The 26490-nt window shown below is 34.1% G+C and overlaps 1 protein-coding gene across 4 annotated transcripts in view; it reads left to right on the forward strand.

Annotated features, from left to right (window-relative positions):
- The window catches only part of SEMA3D (semaphorin 3D), a 201910-nt gene that overhangs the window by 62203 nt on the left and 113217 nt on the right, over positions 1 to 26490 (forward strand). For all 4 annotated transcript variants that reach the window (XM_032304901.1, XM_032304902.1, XM_032304903.1 and 1 more), the window contains one exon: positions 12307 to 12497. In XM_032304901.1, coding sequence (XP_032160792.1) covers positions 12347 to 12497 — 151 coding nt within the window. In that variant the 5' untranslated portion in view covers positions 12307 to 12346. The remainder of the gene's footprint in view (positions 1 to 12306; positions 12498 to 26490) is intronic.

A 26490-nucleotide genomic window follows, 5' to 3' on the forward strand; every position in this document is an offset into this window, starting at 1 on the left:
GCTTTGCTGTTTTCTGGGTTATTATAAACTAAAAATTATTTTTTAACTCCTGTTACATATCAGAGAAAATTTTGCTATATTATGTTATATAATCATAGGGTATTGATAGGATCAAGTGTGTTTTATGAGTTGGTATGAATTTTAAAATTCATTTTATAATAAATTAACAATTTTAATGTAAGTAAAAATACTTGTAAGAACTGATCTTGGATAAAATATAGCTGCATTTAGATGTAGTTATTTTTTGATGCAGGGAAATTATTTAAATTAACTATTTAAAATAATCCTATACACGTGTCAAAGGATATCATAACTTATCCAGTATAAAGCATATAAACTTCTAAAGTGGCATCATAATTAGGCAGAGTAAATTGTTTTAACAAATGTGGAAAACAAAGAGCTAAGTTCATGAAAGATCTTTATACCCATTTTAAAAGTAAAGGCTAGTGTTAGGAATGGAAAATAATACACTGAGTGAAACAGGTTGGATAGCTGCATAAAAACCCCCAAATATTTAATTTTTTGTATTAAGTGTATTAAGATCCACTAAAAAGGATAAATTGAATTATAGACGTATGTTATTGCTATACTTTGAGTATACCATTGAGTGTACTATACCCTTCAATTCTGCATAGCCCACAAAGTTATTTAAATTCCCTTTTCCCCCTTTTATACTAGTATCCTTTCTGAGAAAAAAAAAAAAACCCCACACCAAAAGAACCCTAATTATTTTCATCTTTTTAATACAAGTGATAATCTTAAAGTTAGGTATTATATGTACTCACCAATCCTTATTCTACTTTGATTTTAAGGTTTATATGAAATTATTATTTTATTGGGTATTTATTTCTTTCCCTTTCCTGATAAATTATGTGATCTAATTTAAATGAAGAGCACTGGAAACACTTGAGGTACAATGTCTTATCCTTTATAACAAAATTCAAACAATCACTGACAGCCTGCTCTTACACCATAAAAATGGAATTTGTTTATTTGCTGTCGTGTTCATTTGTCCTTTTTGGTGATCTCTTCAAATACTTTCTTCATTTGTCTTCATATTCTTGGGAGGTTATATATTATTTTCCTAAGTATCTTTATTTTACGGGCCTTAAAATTTGTAGACATATATTTAGGTCATTATTAAATGTCTTTATAACCATAATTTGCATTTGTACTTAAAAAGAATTTTAATGGAAAATGAAGACAGATTGAATATAATGATTTCTAAAGATCTAATACTCATTGAGCACTTACTATGTATTGGGCATAATAGAGTGCTTTACAGCATGTTTTTTTAATATTTACAACATACGAGTTAAATACTCATATTATTTGCTATTTCAGATGTGGTAAGTGAGACACAGTGAGGTTAAGTAACTTTATTGAGAAACAGAAGGCAAATGGCAGAGCTGGGCTTTGTACCTGAGTGCTTAATTACCTCTTCTCTACTTCTGACGTGTCCCACCAGAGTTACAGTTATAACTGGGGCCATTTAGAAATGTAAATAAAAGAAATTTAACAATGCAACCCTCTAAATGTAGAAAAATGGAAATTATAATGTCGGTTTATTTATAAAAGTTGTAACTTTATTTTTTAAATTATTGTTAGTGTTTTAGTAGTAGAACTAAACTAAATATGAGAATATTGACTCTGTCAGGGTTTGGGGACATCTTGATTTCTGATAGGAGCTGGTAAAGAATCTGTGACAGATTTCACAGACTTTTATTATGGATAACCATCTTCCAGGTGCCTAGCCCTTTTCTGGGCTAGCATCCCCCCTACAGTGAGCATGTGCAAATTTATTTTGCAATAGACATCTAAGAAAGACACAATTAGAAATGCAAATAAAATGGGTCCCTGGGTGGCTCAGTTGGTTAAGCGCCTGCCTTCAGCTCAGGTCATGATCCTGGAGTCCCAGGATCGAGTCCAACATCAGGATCCCTGCTCAGCAGTGTGTCTGCTTTTCCCCCTGACCCTCTCTCCTCTCATGCTCTCTCTCTCATTCTGTCAAATAAATAAATAAAATCTTTTTTAAAAATGCAAATAAATGAAAAAGAAATAGCTCCTTTATAAACAAAAATTAGTTGTGTTTAGCTTGTAAAAAATAGTTCCCAATGCTACTGAAATAGAAAGATGAAAGAGTTCTTTGTCTTCATCTTACTCAAATAAGTTTAAGGGGAAAGAAAATGGAAATTTTTTAGGGTTAATCTCTGTAGTTTTCCATTCAGAACTATAAAACAGATAATTATGCTTTATAAATTCTTTCAATCAATGCCTAGATTTTCTTACCAGGAAAAAAAGAAAGAGAGAAAATAAAATGTTTCGCCCTTTCTTGTTCTGTACTTACATTTACTATCCTAGAACTGTTACTATTATTACCCAGTAAATACTAATTTTACTACTCTAGATTAGATAGACTGACCGCTGACCTACACATCAGCAAGAGATGAAAAAGAAAAAAAAAAGACCTAAGCTCATTATAACCTAATAGAATTTAAAATCCAGTTTCTAGATGTCCTGCCTTTCAAGTGTTCACTTGCCATGTGTGCTTGTAGCGCCGTATTGGACAAGATACAGAGCATTGCCCTATAGCAAATGTTCTATTGGACATTGCCAAAGAGAGACTGGGAGCATCCCAGCAGTCACAGTCACTGGGTTGAAAGCCCTTCTTCATCTTCAGAAACATTCTCTAGACAATATGGACCCCAGGATAGGCTCTTCTCCCCCCACTACCTGCCCCACCTCGCTTGCATTCCTGGAGGGGCTCTGTGTGTGTAGTCAGTTGACCCTGCATCTGATCCTGGCTGAGAAGCCTTGGCCACTGAAGTACTGTTTCTTTGCCACAGTTTCCTCATCTGCCAAGCTCAAAACTGTTGAGTGAAAATAAAAATATATGGATTATAACAATTGCATATGAAACATTTTAAATCAAGATTAAATCCATTAACATCTGTCACCATCACTGAAAATATAAACAATAATCCTTAAAAAAACTATTACTGCCAAAAGTGCTGGAAAATGTTTTATTTGTTGAAAGGCTGCCTTGTTGTTTGCATAGTCATCAGTTGTGTTGAATTCAGTGTGCTAAAAACAAGTAAAATAACATTGATCACGTTAAAATTATTTTATTTACTTTTGTTTGTTTCAAGTTTTTGTTTAAATTCTAGTTAGTTAACATACAGAGTAATATTAGTTGCAGGAGCAGAATTTAGTGATCTATCGCTTACGTACAACACCCAGTGCTCATCACAAGTGCCCTCCTTAATGCCCATCACCCATTTAACCCAGCTGAGTCATAAAATTTCAAATACCATGAAATTAAAATCTACTTTGAAGACTGGGTTACTGAAGTCTGTGTGTGACATTACGTTTCCTTTCTCACACTGCCTATTTTTATTCCCAGGTAGTGCTGTTTATGAAGTGGATTATTTAAAGTCTCCTCCCTATGCAGATGGAATGAATGCCTCATGGTGCTAGAAAAGTTTATTTCCCTAGGTGTTTCATTAAATAGTGATGAAACAAGTAGTGTTAATGTGTTTAGTACATCTTTTTTCCTTAAAAAAAAAAAAAAAAGAAAAGAAAAAGGCCGTAAAGGAGTCATTTAACTTACTTTAAGTGTTTTGATCTTGAAAGTACATGCATTCCTGGAGAATTTATGTGAATATGAAGTTCAAGGTCAAATTTTTCTTGCCATAAGCCTTTTTTGCTTAAAAAATTTGCTGTTAAATATTGGAATTACTGGTAGGTTTGATTGGATTTCTTGGTCTGTTTATTTAAAAGTTGAGGAGCTTCACAAACAATCCTTATATTTATTCTATATTCTATGTCTTAAAACATGACTTAATTCATTTGTAAATATTTATTAGTTTCCAATAGTTACAAGCTTGAGATTCTAAATTAACTATAATGCAAACCCCTGTTTTAATTTAGACTCACTGTGGGAAATTACTTAAATACTATTTTGTATACATAAATGATTTGTATAACATTTATATAATTTTTATAGGTTGGCAACTAATAATTCCCGGTATACTGTTTTTGAGGATATGGTGAATTTCCTGTTTCACAGTCTTATTAGAAAGTATGCATTAAGTAGTAAAAAATTTCTGTACATTTCCTTTTTTAACATAATTAATTAGTTCAATAAATTTTTTATTTGAAAAATGCAGCATACATGTGAAAATTGTAAAGCTCAGGACCACCATGCATGTCAGGAAACAAAAAATTCTTAACTCTACACACTTGTCCATCATTCTTATGCTGGTGCCATGCTCTTTTCTTTGTGTGTCTTTGCATTGCTTCAACAGTAGTATAAGCCTTACAGAAGCAAACGCCATGATAATATCTTTTAATATAATAGAACACCTGTATTACTTTGAAAGAAAAGTTTCCTAGTGCATGGTTATTTTAGGTGACACAGAGACCATCCGAATACGAGATTAGTTGGTATATAGAATATTTTGTACATTTTATCATTAAAGAATGAGTTTAAGATTTAAATCTATTTACTGATCACATTAGCAAGAGTATTAGATAAGTATTGTAAAGTCTAAGAAAGTCTTTATTGGACATATAGCTCAATGTCTACATTAATATCTAGATGTATACTTCAGAAAAGGAAGTTAAACTTTTTGGATCTTCGCCAAAATATCACTCAGTTTTGATAATAATGACATTCCTTAAACATAAAAGCACAAAAATAAATTAGAAGATCCTCTCGATAATAAACACATGGCTAATTCTTATTTTATTATTTCTAGAGAATACAACTATTTTGCCATCTTAATTGCATTAATTCCTGCCCTGCTTAATTTAACATTCTATTTATTAAAAAGAAAAACATTTTTTTAAACCGTGAGAGTCAAGTATCAGAATATTTGAGGTAGAGGTTGTTAAATTTTAAAAAATAATCAATTAAAGTAATTATACATTAATATTTTTAAATTTTTTTTATTTATTTGAGAGAGAGTGAGAGAGAGAGACCATGGACCGGGGGAGTGGCAGAGGGAGAGGGAGAAGCAAGCTCCATGCTGAGCAGGGAGTCTGATGCAAGGCTACATACCAGGACCCTGGGATCAAGACCTGAGCTGAAAGCAGACACTTAACTGACTGAGCCAACCAGGTGCCCCATTTTATACATTTATATTTTGAATATAAAGGGCAGACATTGAAATTTGCCAAATATTCTATAATTTCTATAATTATTTCCATAGAATACCTATAAATATTCTATAATTCTCAGAATGCATATCAGAATTCTAAAAGGTGATATATAAAATGATCTCTGTTCTTTTTAAGATCTTCTCATGATCTTGGTCATGAGAAGTTGCATCGAACAAAACATTCTCTAGTGTGAGATTTTGAAAAGGAAAATCTTAAATCTTTGAATTGTGGAGTAATCAGATTAAAGGAGAGACCAAATAAGATTATGCTGTTGGTGTTTTTTCTGACCCTATGAGATGATAACTGTGTTTCCTTGAGTAGCAAAATGATAGGAAATTTAGGATAAGGAAGATGACTAGCATAAAGTCACTTACAGTAGTGGTTTTTTTCTTTTTCTTTTTTTTTTTTTGTATTATTTGAGCAATTTGGGCCGTAGGGACACTTTATTTCTTTAGGACCCCTTTACAAGCATTGTTTTGTTATTACTGTTATGTTCAGGAAAAAAGTGCCATCCACAGTAGTAATCTTAACAGGTTACACTTGTATGTGCTGAAGTTTTACTATTATCTTCTGTTGAACTGGATTCATTAGGGCTGAGATCCTATATAATTTGATGTGGCTGTAAGTACAAGCTTTTAAGACATGTAAACCCAAGTAACATGTAACAAAAGGGCTTTGTTGAGCAGGTATTTATACGAAATGTTTTCAGTGTATTTTAGAAATGTAGACATTGTGATTAAACCCCAGCAAATAAAAATGTAACTACTGTAGTGTATCTTTACTTACAAAGAATTCAGCTCAACTTTATAGCTGATTACTGATGCTATTCATGTTTAGTTTGGTATATGGTGAAATATCCATAAGGATGTAAGGAAGTAATTAACATTTAATTAAATGTTCTTCATGATGTCTAAAAACATCAGATGGTCTCTCAGACTCCATGGGAATATACTAATCGTTGAGGAATTCCTGACTTCTTAAAACAATGAAGCCCATTAATAGTTAAAATTTTTCAATGAAAACTTTCTGCCCCATAAATTCTAGTCAGTGGTGAGAGTACTATACACTTGCACAGTGATTTCATACCCCTGACTGTGCTAAGTAGTAAGATATTAGATACATTAGAAAACATGCAAAAAGAAATTTAGAAAGGATGAGATAAAATACATGTACATGAAAGTTTTAGCATTCCAAGCGCCTATCCTAGTGGATCTTCATACATACCACTTGCATTCTTCTTTGTTATCATTGTACTTGATCCATGGAATATAAGATAGCCCTCCGCAAACAAAAAGCTTCTCTTTGTTTGCCTATATTGTCTCTTTGACTCTCAAGTCTCTTCTATAATTTCTGTCTAGTTTCTTGTCCCCATCCTTACCATGAAGTCGTGTTACTAATATTTTATCAGTTTTGTGTATCCTACAGAAAAACCATCTAATCAAATAGTGATTCAAAAGTATGAGCTACAATTAAGCCAAAGTAAGCCTATACACTTAATACTACTAATTTGTGTGTAGTCATGATTCCTCATGTCTCTTGAATGAGTAAAAAAGTTTCAAGTGACCTTATGTGTACCACGAAGGTATGAGGAACCAATAACCCTTTATAAATTAAAAAATCAAGGATTCTTTGCCTCTTTCCCCAACACACACATGCGCGCGCACACACACACACACACCTCTGAGAAAAAGTCCTGAACCTATGTGTTCAGATTTTTAGTCTCAAGACTTACCTATTTAAATTTTTGTCCTATGCATAGAATATATTTTTCACCATAATTATACATTATCTTAATGACACTTGGAATAGACGGATATAAGTAAATAAGGCAACTCAATGAAATTCACATATAAAATTTTATATCCCTTGCTCCTCAAATAATATTTTTGATGACTTACTATCCATCCAGTAAGCCCTGGACTCTTTGTATTCCTTTGGGAAATGGCACAAGGCCTTCTTGAATGTTAGATTATGCATTTGGATCTCTGATTTAGTGGAACAGTGTGTAAAAATCTCTCATAATCAGAACACTCTCCATTGGCTCCACATCTGAAGATCCCCAAGAGTGCTGTTTGTTCCAGTGAACATCTGGAATAGATTACATTCAGTTAATTGGCTCCAGGTCGAGCTTGTTACAGACAGTAGCATGCAGTATAACCTATGCAATTCACTAAATCCACCCACTTTAGGTTAAATCACACCTACTTCTCTCTGTAATTCCTCCCAGATGCAGGACACACACGTGTGCATACATAACACACACACACACACATCCACATCCACTGGAAGGAAGATGGCAAAACATCAATAGATTAGTGGAGAGGTTGTTGGCTCTCCATTTAACCCATAAATTACCTCAATTAAAAGATTAACTATTGAATTCAGAGGATTGTTGGGAAGAAAAACAATGAATCAGGAACAGCAGATTATAGAGAGTGACTGTTTTATAGTAGAAAAATATTTAAAGTTTAAAAAAAACAAGTTCCGGCAGTTTCAGGATTTTTGTTTTATTTTGTCTTTCACCCTTAGCATATGTAAGAACACGTGCATGCACTTACCGGAATGTCATGTAGCCAGGAAAACGGCACTTTGATTTTTAACTTATTTAACAGTATTAATGAGTTGGGTTACAAGGAACAGTATGACTACTGTTCATTGAAAACCAAAACATCAATCTTCTTAAGTTATAGTGTTGGAGGCACAGGGCACGTCTTAGCGATTAATGATCAGTTGGAGGAGTAGATATCTCAATACAGAGCCAAGGGCCATTAACCCCAACTGGTCATTAATTCCCAAGAAAGGTCCTGTACTGAGGTCATTATTGCTAATAAAATGCACACATGGAAAGTTCCCTCTCTTTTGCCTGTGTACCTAAACATACGTTCGCATTACATGCCTTGTTGCATGTCATGAAGAAAAAGGTAGTATTTCACATGTCCAGAATCTCAGAAAAACTAAACCTAATGAGAAGTTTAATATACTTAAATTCTATATTCCATTCACCTTTCCTTTTTTTTTTTGGTTGGGGGAGGGTATAGGAAGTAGGAGGAAGGATAAGTGAAGGAATACATGTGTGTATGCCAAAGCTATGGATCTTCTGCAATTAGTACCCATATTCTGGCTAACGTGTAGATAAAGGGAAAAATGAAAGGAACAGCCAAATGGGATTAGAGTCGCTGGTGAATATGCGTAGAATCAGCACATATGATCTAATATCAGAGGCAGTGTGGAGTAATGGCATTATTTGAGTCATAATATATTAGGTATCAGAACAGGCATCAGACACATTTAGCAGTTAGGTCAAGTTCATCTTTGGTGTCCTCTCTCTTCCACCTTTCTGGATTATGCTATTCTATCCCTTCTCGTCATAGCAGTCTAACCAAGTCTATAATGCTCTGGCTTTTCAAGAACCGTTAATGAGTTATCACTGTCCTCTGAAACTATCTCTTTTTGCTTTCCATTCTCCTTTCAGTGGCCTCTGTGCAACTATCCTTGTCTTGCTTAAATCTATATGATACTCCTTTGAGCTATCTTCCATAGCATCCCATAATTATCTTGATTTTAGAAATCATTTCATGGTGCTTTACTTATTCATATGTAATCAACTACTTTCAGAGAAGAGTCTTATTTTTTTTCCTCATCTTAATAAATGGTTGGGGACCAGCTGTGATCTTAATGACTGTTACATATATATTCTTGTAGGTATGTTCTTATTTGCATAAAAGTAGTAAGTTTTTAAGGAGGACCTGTAAGTCAAAAATAGAATGTATCTATTTTTTACTGGTATAAATGACAAATTGAAAGATTGCAAGATTCATTTCTGAAGAGATTGAGTAACTTAAAATGTACATAATTTAAAACTAATCTTGATAAATTTTCCTGTGGAGCAGCTAAAATGACTGTTTTGTGGCAGTAACAGACATTTTCTTCTACTACCTTTAAAATAATGCAATTTATTTATTTATTTATTTTTGCAATTATTTATTTTTTAAGAACTTATTTTAAATATATAAAGAAGGACTTTGTTAGTGTTTTATTTTATACATTAGTGAAATTTTAAAAATTAAAATTTTCATGGACTGCTATTGATGGCATAGATCTTTTTGGTTAGAAGGACATTTCTGTTTTCTCTCAAATTATATTTAATTAATATTGCTCAAGGAATGTCAAGTCAATGTGAATATAATATCTCATATGTGGCATATTTAGTATAATATACTTTTTAAAAATATTTATAATTTATTTTAGAGAGGGAGAATATGTATGAGTGGAGGTTGTTGGGGAGAGGTTTGGGAGGGGCAAAGGGAAAGGCAGAGGAAGAGGATCTTCAAGCAGATTCCCTGCTGAGTATGGAGCCCAATTTGGGGTTGGATCCCAGAACCCTGAGATCACAACCAGAGCTAAAATCAAGTAGGATGCTTAACTGAGTGAGCCACCCAGGTGCCACAGTTAAATTAGTGTCTAAATTACCTTGATTATTCACATATTCAGTAATTTTCTAAATCAAAGAATTAAATATGCACAGATTACACACAAGACAGAATAGCTAGGTACTTCCTGTTGGTATCTTTGAAGATAATTAAATTATTATAATATAAATATATATTTAAAAATATGTATAAAATATAATTTATTTAGCATTCATATTTAACATTTCATGAAACATAAAATTTGTTGTCTGTCCTTAAAATGCTTGTCATGTATAAAAATAAATCAGTACATCCCTAAATTTTATTTTAATTCATTTTCCCAGATTGATCCTGACTTCTGAGATTCAAAGTAACTAGATCCCTGATATGCATAGGCATTTACTAAAGAGTTGATCTTTCATAAGAAAGTTCACTCATATTACACCTTTGCTTAAAACTAAACCATATAAACAGAGAATACTTTAATAATAAATAATAAGAAAATTACTTAAGGTAATTTTTTAAAGATGTTTTTATTATAGCTACAGCTATTACCAAGAAAGCACAGAAATTATTTGGACAGAAGTTAAAGCAGGTACTATATCTGAAATCTTTCTGGGAAGTAAGAATAGCAAGATTCTTTCTGTGGGGTATATACAATGGAATACTATGCAGCCATCAAAACCCCCCAGAGTCTTGCCATTTGCAATGACGTGGATGTAACTAGAGGATATTATGCTGAGCAAAAGAAGTCAATCAGAGAAAGACAATTATCATATGATCTCTCTGATATGAAGAATTTGAGAGGCAGGGCAGGGGGTCATGGGGGTAGGGAGGGAAAAAAATGAAATAAGGTGGGACTGGAGAGAGAGATAAACCCTAAGAGACTCTTAATCTCGGGAAACAAACTGAGGGTTGCTGGGGGGTGGGAGGGAAAGATAGGTGGCTGGGTTATGGACACTGGGGATGGTATGTACTATGGTGAGTGCTGTGAAATGTGTAAGACTGATGATTCACAGACCTGTACCCCTGAAGCAAATAATACATTATATGTTTAAAAAAAAAAACAAAAAGGCAGTGGTAACTTTGTGGAGAAAGAAGAGAAGTTGAAGACTGCAAAAGTTGAAGATCACATGTTCTATCATACTGAAAAGCACCCAAAGACTTAGGGGTTTAAGAGGCCAACTCTAACTCAAGTCCTGACCACGTATTTATATCTACTTCTTATATGCCATGTGACCTTAGGAGAACCATTTAACTCTGTACCTCAGTTTCCTCATCTGTAAAATGAGGTAAATATCCATCCTTCATGGCTGTAGTAGCATTATTAAAAGATAGACTGAGACATTTTAAAACTTTAAGTTTTTTTATGCAAAAATTGATTCCAGTCATGTAGGGCCAAACTGGAAGTGGTTAGCAAAGCTTTGCCTTCAGGAGTCAGGGACAGACTTGTGTGTGGAAAGTGCAGAAGCAAAGAAAGAATCAGCTGTAGCCTAAAGTCTATTGGTTGTTTGCGATTGGTTATCCCTAAAGCTTTGATTTTATGATTTTGATGCATTTATTGACTTAGATTTCCATTTGCTTAAGGAGGCCAAACCTCATCAAAGCCACCTGAGTCTAATGGCCTCCTTTGTTTAGTTAATTTAACAGCATTAAGTCATTTCATTTATGGAAAGCACTTTAAAACAAAAAGTATCTGGTACATATAAATATTTGATGACTATTATTTGTAATTATAATTATCAGTCTTAGTTTGATATATGTGTTTTAGTTTATTCCATGTCTTAACAAAGACAACTGGGGTGCATGGGTGGCTCAGTCAGTTAGAAGCAGTCTGACTTCGGCTCAGGTCATGATCAAAAACAGAAAAAGACAACCAAGGCAGCTTATTTGTGGCAGCCTAGTTAACAACAATTTCCTCTCTTTTATCAGCCCTTTTATATTAGTTTGTTTTTCTTCAGTATTGCCCTGTTTGGAATAGTATATACGGTGTGGGTAAGATTGCATCATCCCAGTCCTAAAATCTGTGGTGGTGGCCCGACCTAATCATTCCTATTTTTTCCAATTTAAAGTGAATTTTTATTTTTATTTTTTTTAAAGATTTTATTTCTTTATTTGAGAGACAGCACAATCAGCGGGGAGCAGCACAGGGAGAGGGAGAAGCCAGCTTTCAATGGAACAGGGAGCCTGACACGGGACTCAATCCAAGGATGCTGGGATTGTGACCTGTGCCGAAGACAGATGCTTAATGGACTGGGTCACCCAGGCGCCCCTTAAGTAGACTTTTAAAACATCTTTATATCAGAAACAAGAAATGAACTCCCTGAAAATAACAGCTTTTATTTGTTTTTGCTTAGACATCTTTTTTCCTTGGGAATGATTTGGGGAAAGGATGGGTTTCTACTAGTATTCCTATCTGAGTAAAGACCTCATCAAGTTAGAAAGAGTTGGATCCTTCTGCATTTATGTTAGAACAAACAGACAAACTTTAATGGAGGAAGAAATGTTAATCATCCTAAATAGTTGAAATTTAGTTATGTCTTGATCTCTGTATCTGAGTAAAGGCAGACCTAAGTTTTATTATTTATTTCTGATTTATTTCCCTTATAACAATATGCAAGATCTAAACAAAAATTATTTTTTAAAAAACTATACACATTCAGAAAATTATAACTTAATAAGTCTAGGAAAATCTATAAACTGCTGTATTAATAGCGACTTTCTTATTTTTTAGATTAAATTAACACCATTTGAAAGAGGTCATTGTTTTCATCATGACTGCTAATAAAACTGAGAGACCGAAATTCAGAAGCCACGATTTTCACCTTTTCCATGCCTTGATGATACTAAGCATGACCATGCTGTTTCTTCCAGTCATTGGAACTTCTAAGCAAAATATTCCACGACTCAAGCTGACTTACAAAGGTAAGTGTATAAATGTTCTTCAGATTGTCTTTTTGGTTACTGTATTTCTTTTATTTAGAAATGCATACTGACTTCAGTGAAATGTTTATAGTACTGACATCAGTTAATAAAATTATTATTATAAAACACAAAGCCCAATTATTTTTTTATTTTTATGAGGAAAATTATGCCAAAGGTGTTTGTGTACACTTTTCAGCTAATTATTTATAGTAATCAACTACTGATTAGCATAATTAGGAGATTTTGGTCTGTAGGTTATAATCAGTTTTGTATTAAAACAAGTCAGTCCCTAAAAATAAAAAACATTAATTTCATGTGGCTCATGCTAATTAGTTTATCTCTAGTTTGAGACAATTTATATTTAAACACAGTAAGATATCTTTAAAAAGATTATCATAGTAAGGTACCTTCAAGATCTCAAACATATGTGTATTTACTATTTTAAAAAGATCCTGTGAAAGGCTTGAAATATAGAGATGAAAAACTATTTAAGAAATGAAATATGCTAAGGTAATTTTTTAAATATTTAAATTAATATAAAAGCAAAGTTTATATGAGTTATATTTAGTCATCTTATGTATGCATATGTTTGTGTGTATACATAGACAGACAAATATTCACAGAGAAAGGGAGGGCATGTCAAATTTTATGCTTGAAGATATTTCTTTTCTTGGGTTCTTTCATACTTCCAGTAATGAGAGGAATGTAGGGGACTTATACTCCTTTATTCTGAACTTGGGAGGAAAAAATTATGCCTGTGGTTTTAATATTCACTAATCTTTAAGACAATTTACTTTCTGAAACCAGATGAAATATCAGTAATAAAACCTAACTTGATGTTGAATGGAAATGGAAATGGAATTAACATTATACCCATTATACATTTCATATGTTGATATTTATTTGGAATTTATATCTCATGAATTAAAGAGTTAAGGTAATATATTATTTTTGAGTTTTTATATTTTTCTAGGATTTTTAAAACAGGTTAAAAAAAGGAAAAAAAAACCAGAACTTTGCCTTTGTATGGGTGAGGGGGGATTAACAAGGAAGAGATATGAGGGACAACTTTCTGGGATTATGAAAGAGTTCTCTATCCTGATAAGGGATTGTAATTACTCAATTATGTGGCTTTTTTCACAACCCATCATATGCACAAGTCAGATTTGTTCATTTGTCTGTATTCAAAATTCACCTTAAGAAAAGGAACAGAAAACAAATATTAAACTCCAAACAATGGAAAAAGAGAGAGAGGGAGAAAGAGAGATGCAGAAAGTTTGAAAATAAAGAGATTGAAGGGGAAAAAAGGGGATGCTTTCTGGTTCCCATGATACGATGAATAAGATTAGAACATTGCATTGATGGGGCCCCTGGATGGCTCAGTGGGTTAAGCCTCTGCCTTCGGCTCAGGTCATGGTCCCGGGGTCCTGGGATTGAGCACCGCGTCGGGCTCTCTGCTCGGCGGGGAGCCTGCTTCCCTTCCTCTCTCGCTGTCTGCCTCTCTGCCTACTTGTGATCTCTCTCTGTCAAACAAATAAATAAAAATCAAAAAAGAACATTGCATTGATAATCTGTGAACAATGCAAAAGAAATCAGGCTTGCAAAGAACCTATAATAGTTAACAGTCACTGGTGATTCATTATGAGCAAAGCATTGGTATAAGGACGGTGTGTTGTCATTTCATCTTCACCAGCACCCGGTGTGGTGGGGATTATTACCGTCCCCGTCCCTTATGTGAGGATGTGGAGGTACTGAGAAACTGAAAAATTTGCCAGAGTCTCAGACATAGTCATGACACAGCCCCTGATGTCAGCTTCATGCTGCATGGAGCCCAGGTGCCTGATCCAGTTTCTTAGGCCATGGTCACTAGCTGTTCTTCACTGAGGCACTTACAGACCAGAGTGAACTGGAAAATTGATTGACAGCAGCACCATGTTCCTATTTGACTGATGGTATGATTTCCAGTTGTCAAAATTAACAGAGTTAAGAATTGAAGAAGGACAGATGCTCTATTTAAGATCACTGGGTGGCCAAAAGAGATCTACAGACTTGTGAGATGTTGTGCCTTTTGATAAAGTATGGGGAAAAAATAGATTGTCATTGCGATCATTTAGATCATAATCACAGTTTCATATGAGTCGTTGTAAAATATTAGCCCAAATGTGGTAATTGATCATTGGAAAATAAATCGATCTCTACAGATAGAAAAACATCATTAATTAATTCCATACAGCTGCTACTAGTTAGTTCATCTAGTTAGAGGTTTTTTGGTTTTGTTCTTTTTTTTTTTTATGGATATGTTTTTGGACTTGGAATCAACCCTATGTGTTCAAAATCTTGTTTTCCTTATCTCTGTATCGACTGTTACTCCTCTCAGCGCCTACTGTTATATTTTTTCGGTTTTTCTCTACATTTAGGTAATTTACATGTCGAAGTCTGGTAAGCAGTAGCAAAGATTGAATGTAGGATAGGAATTACATATATCTCCCGACCCACCCTCACACACACACACACACACACACACACACACACACACACACAGAGGCCCCTACTAGCTCCCCATATGAATAACTACTGTTCATCTTTCCTAGGAGAAACGTTCACAACCCATACAGGGCACTCCTCTTTCCACTTTAATGAATATGGCATCTTCTCTTTGGAAATCATCTGTTCTGCCTTACCATCTCCATATTTCCCACCCACTTCCAAGCATGTGAACAGCTTCCCTGTCTACCTTTTCTATACCATATCTGAGAGTTTTGGAAGCAAGTAGGTCAAATCCCACTATTTTTAAGTGGGCTATTCCAGAATAAATAGTTATGACATACAAAATTCCTGCCAGTTTGGGGTTATAGTGACGGAAATTGCCTGTAAACCACATTCGTGCTTCTGAGATAATGATCATAAGTCTCTCTTGGCATTTTCCTTCTCTTCTGAACCTGACTAATGAATTGAGATCAGCCAGTACCACCCATGGCTTAGATAGCTCTGGGAGAGTCTAAAGTTTGTGCTTTGGGCATTAAAACACTGCCAGAATGTGAGGTTAGAAAAATCAGCTAAAGTGAAAAATTAATTTTGTTTTCAAAAATAACTTTTATGGTCGCAGACTTAGCTTTGTCTTCTTTGCTTTCCGTGGTTCGTGCTTCCTTAGATGCTGACCAGAGATGCAGCCAGTATCAGTAGAGCTAGCTACTTGGAACAGCTGAAAGATTATTTTGAGGGATTTCTTAAAGGCCAAGAGAAAATGTAATAACCATTTTATCCAAAGAATGCTCTTTGATAAAGACTTAGCTTTGAACTTCTGAATCCACAGGAGCTTGTTTGGTTCTATTGTTTTGTAAAGAGATTTCCCTTGAGTTGCATATTTTGAATTCTTGCACATTATGCTTACTAAATCTGCTTCTTAAATAACAAGTAAGGAACCTTGAAGATGAGGATGTTCTATATTTCTGGATTTCATGTTATAAGTTTATTATATATATTTTGTCCCACAAGGTGGGCTTCTCACAGTGATACATATGTGTACAGTTTATACTTCAGATGCAGTAAAAATAACTTTTGAGAGATAATGGATTTCAGTCCTGTCATAGTGTAAACATTCTGTATTTCACAATCACTGTGAAGGAACTTTTTTGACTTAAGGATATTTATACCCAGAAATCATTAGTATCTGTGATGTTATTTGTCTGGGAAATGAGTAAATGATATAAGTAACACAGATAAAAGAGAAATGGACAAAAACTTTGAAATAGGAGAAGAAAAATGAAAATTAATATACAAAGTCTCATTTCTTACGATGAATTGTAGGTTTTTTTTATACTTTTTTTCTTTTTTGTATAGTCTCTTTAGCCTTTCTTTTTCCTTTCCTTAGTTTAGATTTTAGTACTAATTTACATGTGAATGTCTTATGATATATGTTACACACGTGTATATATATATGATACATGTATATGCATGTATCTCATATAGTCTTTTTTCTTACCACATCCTTTTGAACCTGGCATAAAGAGAATTCAGCTATCAATTCCATTTGAAAATTTTTACCCTAAAACTCTTGCTATCTCAAAGAATCACAGTAAACCCACAAAACACCAGCTAGTCAACACTGAACTCCCAAGTATTAGACATGAGGAGGGAAACTAACCCACTTAGTATTTACCATATATTTACTCATTCTGCAAATATGTATGGTGCAATCACTATGTTTAATAGGTCCAAGAAAAGTCGCAGTTCCCTTTGAATTTCTTTTTCAGATGAGGAGACAAAGAACAGGTAATCAAATAAATGAATATCATCTCAAATAATGGGAAGTGCAATGAAGAATATAAAACAAGAGAGTGACAGGCTCCAAGGATCCTCTTGGACTTTATTGTATCTGTTTTAGGATACCGTGAAAACCATTGTTTTTGTACCTATCTTTTAGATAAGAAGCTCTGAGACTCAGAGCCTGAAGGCCTTGTCCCCAAACAAGAAGTGTGTATTACATGGCAAAATTAAGTTGTGGTTTTTATCTCTGCAGTTCAAGGTCCAGGCTTTTGCTACCTGGTGTTCTTGAGAGAAACATTATTCAGGAATGCAGATATCAAGATACAAAAATATATATAAGTTTTCACCATTAACTTTTTGGGCAATATGTTCTCAATAACTATCAAAGTATAAGTTTTTGATCCTCCAAAACTTATATGTATTTTCATAGACAAGAAAAACTTAAAATCACCTTTAGAAGTTTTTCTTCTATTGTTTAACTAAAACAATGTATTTAATAGAATGGTTCTTTGTTTTGTTGGAATCTTCTGAGAAATGAGTGGATTAATCTGTATACTTTTCTTTTTTTTATAAATTACTTTATTTAGCTAATGTAGCATGTGTCTCGGGAAGAGATTCATGGTTTTTTAACCCATGTAACTTATTTGATTTGAGTAGTCTAACATTAATTCTATTATCTTGAGTCAGCATGATTTAACAGTGAAGAAAGCCAAACTGCTTAGTTTTAACTGTTCCTACTACTAGTTGTGAGATATCTGGATGTTTATTTTCTGTTCTGCCCTTTTCTTATTCATAACACAGTAAGTGTTACAGCAAATCTAAATGCATTAATTTATTTAATTCCAATCAGGATATTGTTAAGGTGTGTTCACCCATGTAAAGCACCTCAAACAGTGTTTGGTATAGTAAGCATTTAATAAATGCTGTCAGTTATTATTTTTTGTGAAATGTTATTATCCTGCTCCACATGAATGGTTGCAGACCAATGATTTCCTTCTGGAAACAACTTTGAAAGATATATAGATCCCTCTTGTTTACCACATATATTAAAATAGCTTCCACTTAGTCCCAAACCATTTTCTACTAGAGTTGGTTTCCTTCAGTTAAGTACCACACAAAGATTGTAAATTTATTAAAGGTACTTTCCAGTATTTTTACTATTATGGTCTTCTAGTAGGTAATAAGCCCTTACAGTTAAAAAGATCATTGTTGGCCTTGATAAGAGTAATGTCATTGATTGGTTGGTAGCCCTCAGAGTGGGTTAAAATGAATCATAAAATCACTCAGGGGTTCAGACCACATGATGCAATCTAAAGTGGGCATTTTTGTTGTCAAGTTCATGGGAAAAGAAGCTGGCTTGCTCTGAATACCTCTCCCTAAGTATTTAGTGAACAAACATTATCAATCTTATAGTAAGAATTCTCATGTAATACATGTATTTTTCTATAAAGCAAGTCATTGATGGTTTAAGTTTAGGAGATGTGCCATATTTGAATGGGGTCACTTGTTTTCCCAGATGTATTTTCTCTAAATTGCGCCTGTTGGGCTTCTGTAGTTTTAAGAGTTCAAGGATAATCTTGCTGTGTATGTGATATTTAACTGTCAACAGTTAATAACAATAGTTTCTGAGTGCCCATTACATTTCTGGCCTTGTTCTGGCAGCAAACAGAAGAGGCCAAAATCCCTGTCATCATGTGGTTTATACGCTGATATGGAAAATCAGACCATACATAAGTACATTGCATAGCAAAATAGAAGATGAAAAATGCTATGGAGAGAAATGAATCAGGAAAGTTAGCTAAAGAATGGTGGGGGTGTGGTAGTCAAGTATGGTGGTAAGAAAAAGATCTCACTGGGAGAGTGATATTTTCACTAGTACTTAAAGAAATTGTTGTTAAAATTATGGGTATACTTGGGAAAGCAATATTTTTTCACAAAAGGAACATCAAATGCAAAGATTATGAGGTGAAAATGTGTCTGCCATGTTTAAGGATCCTAAGGAAGACAGTATGGCTGAAAAACAGTTGGATGGGGGAAAACGTTTGACAAAATCAGAGCGTTAATAGGAGGAAAAAGGATTAGATCCTTCCACTGTTGTCATTGTTAAAATATTGGCTTTTAGTCTGAGTGTTATGGAAATCACACTGGGGAATTTTGGCACAAAGGTGACACAATCTGACTCATTGTTATCGGATCATTCTGGTTTCTGTGTTGTAAATACACCAAAAGGGAGAATTCAGGGAAATAGACATGTTGTAATGATGCAGGTGAAAAATGATGGTCTTTGGGCCAGATCAATGAGGTTTCAATGAGGTAGGAAAAGAGGATGATATGTAGGTAGAGCCAACAGGATTTTTTGATGGATAAAATATAAAGTAAAAGACAGAGGAGTCAAATCTGACTCCATCTTTTTTGTTTTGTTTTAACTTAAGGATGGAGATACCATTAATTGAAATAGAGAAGACTATGAAGGAAGTAGATTTTGGAGGGAAATCAAGTGGACATATTTGTTTGAGAAGACAAGACTACTAGATGTCTAAGTAAGATGACAGGAAGGCATTTGAGTATATAATTGCTAGAGTTCATGGGACATATGATTGGGGATATGAATTTGGCAGTTAGCCTATAGAAAATTTTAAATCTATGAGACTCTAAAAGATAACTAAGAGACATAGAAGAATTTGAAGGATTGAGTTCTGGGAATCTCTCAAGCAAGGAAAGTAGAGAAAAGAATGATGAGCATCAAAGTGAACTGAAAAGAAGTGCCCATGTAGGAGAAAAATCAGTAGTTATAGGACACAGGAAGTCAATGAAGAAAGTAAAGGAAAAGGGATTATCAGCAGTGTCATATTCAGCTAATGTGTTTTCAAAGATAACAAGTAAAAATTAACATTAAATTCAATAAGAGTTCACTGTTGACCTTGATAAAGGCAGTGTCGTTGAGTGGGAAAGCCAAGGCAGTTAGGATGGATACTTAAGAGCATTGGCTCAGGGACTGTAGACAATTATAGATAATTCTTTAAAGGATTTTTTTCTGTAATGGAGACATGGGCAGTTGTAGCCAGAAGGAAAATAAAATCAAGAGATTTGGGTTTTTTTGTGAACTAAATAACATCATAATTATATTTTAGTTGAAATAATCTAGGAGAGAAATAATCCATGATTCAGAAGAGATGTGAGATAATCCATACCTTACTGAAGAAAACATTGATGAAACACCATTCTTTTCTCTAAAACAGGCTACTTTTATGTTTTTTATTTTATTTTATTTTTTAAGTAGGCTTCCTGTCCAGCGTAGAGCCCAGTGTGGTGCTTGAACTCACAATGCTGAGATCAAGAATCTGATGCTTAACTGACTAAGCCACCTAGGAGCCCCAGGCTACTTTTAGAACAAATGTTAATGAAACTGGCTTATTTTGCATAATGAACTATTATCTGGGTCATTGTTGATATCAGCTATTATTTAGATGGAAACAGAGGGCAAACAGATAGAGAACTGTTTAAGGAGGAATGTGTTCAGTTAGATACAGTGTTATAGGTTATAAGTAATATATATGTTTATTGATTTGGATAGAAAACTCCAGGAACATAAGATAACAATCCCAAGGTCACATAAGAGATAATTAAAAAACAACAACAAAAACTGATCCCTGTCTCCTGCTTTTCAGTTCAATGGTATTTATACTACAGTTTGCCTGCATCCAAGCCTAATAATTAATAATAATTAAAATCTATTTAATACTGTATTTGAGTACTGTTCTAAACATTGATTGTGGAGGTTCACAAAATGATGGAAGTTACACAGTAGTGTAAGGTACAACATAAGACGTAATATTTTCATAGAAGTATCACACAAAAAAGCATTCTTGGAATTAAGAAGATGTGTAAATATCGCTGAGGTCAGCAATATCCTCCGAGCAGGGTAAAAGAGAGCTACATCCTGAGACACTTCGGGTGTGTCTTTGGCTATGCGTAAGCCTGGAAGGGACTTTAGGATGGTCATTGCTTAAGTAAAGGCAATTTTTTTCCAGGATTAAACCCAGTCAGCTCTTTTTTGGTTAAAAAAGTTCCTTTTAAACAGATGTTATATATGGTTGATTTACTATTCCATGAATTATTAAGGAGATAAAATTTTGTATATGCCACTGCTTGTTTTAGGATTTTGCTTACCTAAAATTTAGCTCTAATTTTTTGGATCTTATTAAAGAAATTTTTACAATGATCTTCTTTCAGTACATGTGTAAAAATATAAATTCAAGGTCATTTTAAAAATTAATGTCTTTCTTTTCACAGAAAATTTGATAAATTGCCTCTCTGCTTCTTAAGAAGTTGTAATATATATTTTGCATTTTTGTAAGAGTCCTTTAAACATGCTGATTTAATCCTATTAATTAAAAGAGGCATAAATTAGAACTAAGTGTTTTTTACTTCCAAAGAGAGATACTCACTCATAAAGAGGTTTGTCTGAAGCTACAGTGAGCCAGACACAGTCAAGAAAGTAAGATAAATATTTTAGTAATCGCAGTGGAATGATGAAGTGGAAGAAGCAATAGAACTTGTCTGTGGGTACATTCCGTAAAAATATAAGTAGAGTTGTTTTGAAAAAGAATCTCGTTTTTCTAAATAAATGCTAAATCTTCAAATATAAAATATAGCTGTAGTGGTTGACAGGGCTTCACTTCAGAAGACCTTGATTTTAGCTGTTTCTCTGGCATGTACTGTTCATTAGAACGATGATTTGCTCTTTCTGAGTCTAGTTTTTCTCATCTGGAAAATGGTGATAATCCTCTGGTTCTCCTTCAGGATCAAATTAAATAAAAGAGGAAAAGCTCCTTGAGCTTTACAGAGCACAAAATGAATATCATGACAGGTTTCAAAGAGAGTCCAAGCAACATATTACTGAATTAACTGAAGTAAAAATGGAAGGTCTTTACAAATACAATTACGTTAAGGCATCTCTGGTAGGATTTCTGCTGCTGCATTTAACAGGAAATTTGCTTAAAAGTCAAGAATGAATCATTATTTGTCATTTTTGCATCTTCCTTCCGGTTAATGCATATGAAGTACAGGTACTTCCTTACTTTGTAAGAGAAAACTGAGGGGGAATAGTTCACATATCATTGATTTAAACCAAGCAGGTCATTTATTACTTATAGCAATTAAGTTGGTTATAATTTAAGTTAGGCTAATTTAGAATAAATTAGGGATGTGCAGATTTGACCAAGGTAGAATTGTAAAGGGGGAAAAAAAATCTGGCCATCTTGCATAAACTAACACATGTCATGTTCCAAGTGTTTGCAAGAAACTCTAGTGTGAAGAGGGAGGGGTCTAGCTCTTCTCTTCAGTGCAGTGGGTTCACTTTGCACTTTAGCTTTTCTGCTCCAGCTTTTGTTCAAGGATCCGTAGCATCAGCATAATCTGGTAGCTTGTTAGAAGTAAATAATCCTAGCCCCTCGCCCTCTTCTAAATGAGAAACAAGAATCCTAGCTGACTTGAAAGCATGTTAAATCTTAAGAAGCCCTGTTCTAGAGTGTTCTGTTTCAGACCTCCTTCTCTTTACCCTCCCCTCACCCCCAAGCATTTGGAGATAACAACAGGAACCTTTAATGACTGCAAAGCATTAGAGCCACAGTTAGGTCTTCTAATGGTACATTAACCTCTCTAAATTATTAATAAGCCCATAAATTCTGATTTAGATGGAAGCTAGGTAAACCAACACACATAAGAATCACTAGTTTGAAAAATTGATTGTTAAGTGTTTATTAGACTTCTTATGTGCAAGAAGTGGCCATAAATTACAGCATTGATTTAGACATTATTCTTATCTACAAGGGCTTCTACTTTTTTTTTTTTTTTTTTTAAGGGACAAAGTAATTGCAAATATATTAATGCTGTAAGATTAGGATAATTTTAAAATAAATGTTGTTGAAGAATTTTGAATAAGGTTGGGTATGAAATGGAACTTCGAACATTGGACAAAACTCAGACTTTATTTAATGAATTATATATTGACACTGGAGGATTTTGGTCATGACCTAACTTAATTGTGATTTAGGAGGAAAGACAAAATAGACAACATCATGCGGTAGAGACTGGTGAAGGAGGAAGGCATAGAACAAAGTTGTTTATGAGTCAGTTGGGGATCTTGGCTTGACTGACAATAGGAATAAATATTTGAGGAGGAAGAATAAAAAATTTGCATGATCGAATCTGTAAGACTAAATTTAGTTGGGTGTTGGTGGGAGGGAAGTGAAATAGACTTAGAAGTACCGATTATTGGGGCGCCTGGGTGGCTCAATGGGTTAAGCCTCTGCCTTCAGCTCAGGTCAGGATCTCAGGGTCCTGGGATCAAGCCCTGCATCAGGCTGTCTGCTCAGCAGGGAGCCTGTTTTTCCCTCTCTCTCTGTCTACCTCTCTGCCTACTTGTGATCTTTCTCTCTGTCAAATAAATAAATAAAATCTTAAAAAAAAAAAAAAAAAAAAGAAGTACCAATTATTTAAATACAGGAAAAAAGAGTAAGGGACCAAGGAAGGAGAACTAAAAAGGATTCTGATTTTTTGAGCCTGGGAACTAAGTCATGTTGTTAAGTCATCAAACTCAGTAAGATCAGTTGATTGGGGGGAAAACTACAGTATCAAACAGGTTATTGGAAATTCTGAACTGTGATTTGATAGAGGCAGTGCAGTTTTAGGTATTTTATTCAAAGTCATCAGCAGAGTTCTAGCAATTTGTGAGACAAAAACTTATAGGAAACTATAAATGGAAAACATTATTTCAATGCTTATGCCTATGAATATGACTTGAAATTCAGGAAAACATTATTCTATGACTGTATTTTTAATCTCTCTTTTGGAAGTCTGTGTGCATATTTTAATGCAAAGTCTCTGGACACCTCTACCAAGAATATCTTCCTTGAGCATGTGAATAGAGGACATTTTCTGGAGAAACCTAGAGAAAAATTCTACCAGGAATTGACCTCTGTTTGTTGGGAGTGAAAAACAAAACTAAAGTTTTTTTGGATTAATGGAAATTAAATTTTAGATCAGATATCACACTGAGTACCTAGCATGATAAATGAAAAACAGCAACAAACAAACAAAATCCAAGATGTAGTCACTGCAATTATTTTAAACTTCATAATAGCAAGAGTGAAGAGGTGATTCAAATAACTTCCAGAAAAAATAAAGACATATTCAAAGGTTGGGGATACAATGGCATGAGACTTCTCAGTCATGACTTTGAAAGCTGGAATGTCATGTTCGTGTGCTTCAGATCACTGAGAGTGAATGCTATTCAACCCAGAATTCTGTATTTAGCCCACCTATTGTAATAATTAGAGGGATTTTCACCCATGGAAAGTTTCAAAAATTTAAGTCTCAGTCACCCTTTCTTAAGAAGGTTCTGGAGATGTGCTCACCAAAGTTAAGAAGATAAACCAAGGAGGAAGACACAGGATCTAGGAAAGGTGGGATTCGTTATAAGAGAGAGGTGGAAGGAAGTTTGAAAAAGCTGTCCATCAGGGGAGAGAACAGACCATCCAATCTGTGGGGAGAAGAAAGGGCCCAGTTGAGATGTCTCCAGGAGAAAAACAAAAAAGATGATCTGACAGAATTTCATATGAAAATTTTATGGAGGCACTTTTCAGAAAGTGTGGAAAGATTTAATCATGATTTTGGGGCACCTGGATAGCTCAGTCATTAAGCGTCTGCCTTCAGCTCAGGTCATGATCCCAGGGTCCTGGGATTGAGCCCCACATCGGGCCCCCTGCTCAGCGGTGGGAAGCCTGCTTCTTCTTCTCTCACTCCCCTGCTTGTGTTCCCTCTCTCGCTGTCTCTCTCTCTCTCTCTCTCTCTGTGTCAATTAAATAAATAAAATCTTAAGAAAAAAAAAAAAAAAGACGATCATGATTTTGAAACTAAGCATATGTCATAACTAGGAAATTATCAATAAAAGAAACAGGTTTTTTTCAAGAAAAAAAGTATAATGTTTTCCTGAAAATTACTTTTCTCAGTAGGAAAGAATATTTACGTTTTGAAAATAATGGAGTCACTGAATATAGTGTTCATAAAAATGGGTGTGTTATTACTACATTAGGATCTTGATTGGAGGGAAAGAGTTGGCATCAGAAATTTAGATTGTCAACTTCTGTAAATGGGAATTCAATGAAAATATTTGTAAATTCTGTTTTCAAAGATAGTAGTATATTCATATTGTTTAGAAATATAAAAAGGAAGAGAAAGTAAATGAAATGTTTTATTATGGGGACTAGATTGGAGGTGGACAAAAGAGGAGGCAGATGGCTTACATATGCCTTTTAATGTTACTTTTTGGTATGCAGATACTTAATTTTGATGAATATAATTAATTTTAAAAAGTAATGTTGTTATAAAATATTGTCCTTTCCAAAAGTTATTCTCACAGCTCTTTGCTCTGTACATTCATTTGTCATGATCTTAGCTTAAGGAATTATTTGTTCCTGTTGTATTTGTCTTGCTATTTAGAATCCATACCAGGTGGTATTTTAAAGTATGCCCCTCTGATTTTATAAAAATTAAATTTACATATGTGATTGAAAACCAATCCAAATTCATTTGCGACATGGTGTCTTGATTTTAAACATTCCTTAAAATTTGAAAATTGAGAACATCTCCAGACCATGAAGGGAGTTAAGAAAATAATTGTCAAACTAGAATCAGTCTTCCTGAAATTATCCTGTCAACTACTTCAACTACTTCTGACCTTGTTTTTCTGGAAATGTACTAGGTACTTAAAATGTTAGCCTTCTTTTACAGGTCAGTGGGAAAAATTATCATAGCAAAGCTTTTGAGATTTTAAAAGGACTTATAATCATAAATTATGAATCTCACGTGTGATGGATTATATAAAGCATCTGCTGTTGAAAGTTAGCCAAATAAGAATAAGCCTGTGATTTAAAAGCATGGATGTCGATGGAAATGTGACAATGTAAAATTGTCACACTCTACCGCACATCCTGTCCTGGCAAGAACAAAGCTCTGATGATATAATAGGCTTTATTTGTTTCTAATTTATGTTTCCCTACATGGTACCATCTGATTTATTATTGACATAGAGAATGTTTTAATACCTAATGAGAAGAATGATCTTCAGCATTCCATTGCAGAAGAGCAAATGGAAATCTGATTTTTTTTTCTTTTTTTTTTTTTGGAAGGAAGGAGAAAAATAGGGCTGGACTTCTCACTTAGGAAAGTATAAAGATAATATAATACTCACCTATAATTTTGAAGCAGTCTTTTCAGTCTTTTGTAAGGGTTTTGGGTCTGAATAATATTTTTTTCTTGATATATTTGATATTGTTGAGCAGTTAGCTATGGAGACTGATTGTACATAAATAGAGAATAATTTGTGTTTTTGATAGGTGGAAGTGAGCTATCTTGGCAACCAAAATCTTTTCATATGATCTCCCGCCTCAGAAAACCAAATGAAAGTCAGGTGGGGCCAATTTAAGATGAGTTAAATTTCCAAAGTTTGATTCCAAGACAGAATCCATGCGTTTCCTTGGATCAAATGGTGAGGAAGCAAATACAAGTTCACAGCGAGCCAAAGGAACTCAGTGAACAACAACATTAGGGACTAATTTTCATTTGGAATGAATAGCTAGCTCCTTTTACTCAACTCTTGACCCAAACTGAGAACAGGCTTTTTGGGGGGGAATGGTTTGGTAGCCAAAACATCTCTGGAAACAAA

The sequence above is a fragment of the Mustela erminea genome, chromosome 11 (genome assembly GCF_009829155.1).
Source record: "Mustela erminea isolate mMusErm1 chromosome 11, mMusErm1.Pri, whole genome shotgun sequence".
Lineage (NCBI taxonomy): Eukaryota > Metazoa > Chordata > Mammalia > Carnivora > Mustelidae > Mustela > Mustela erminea.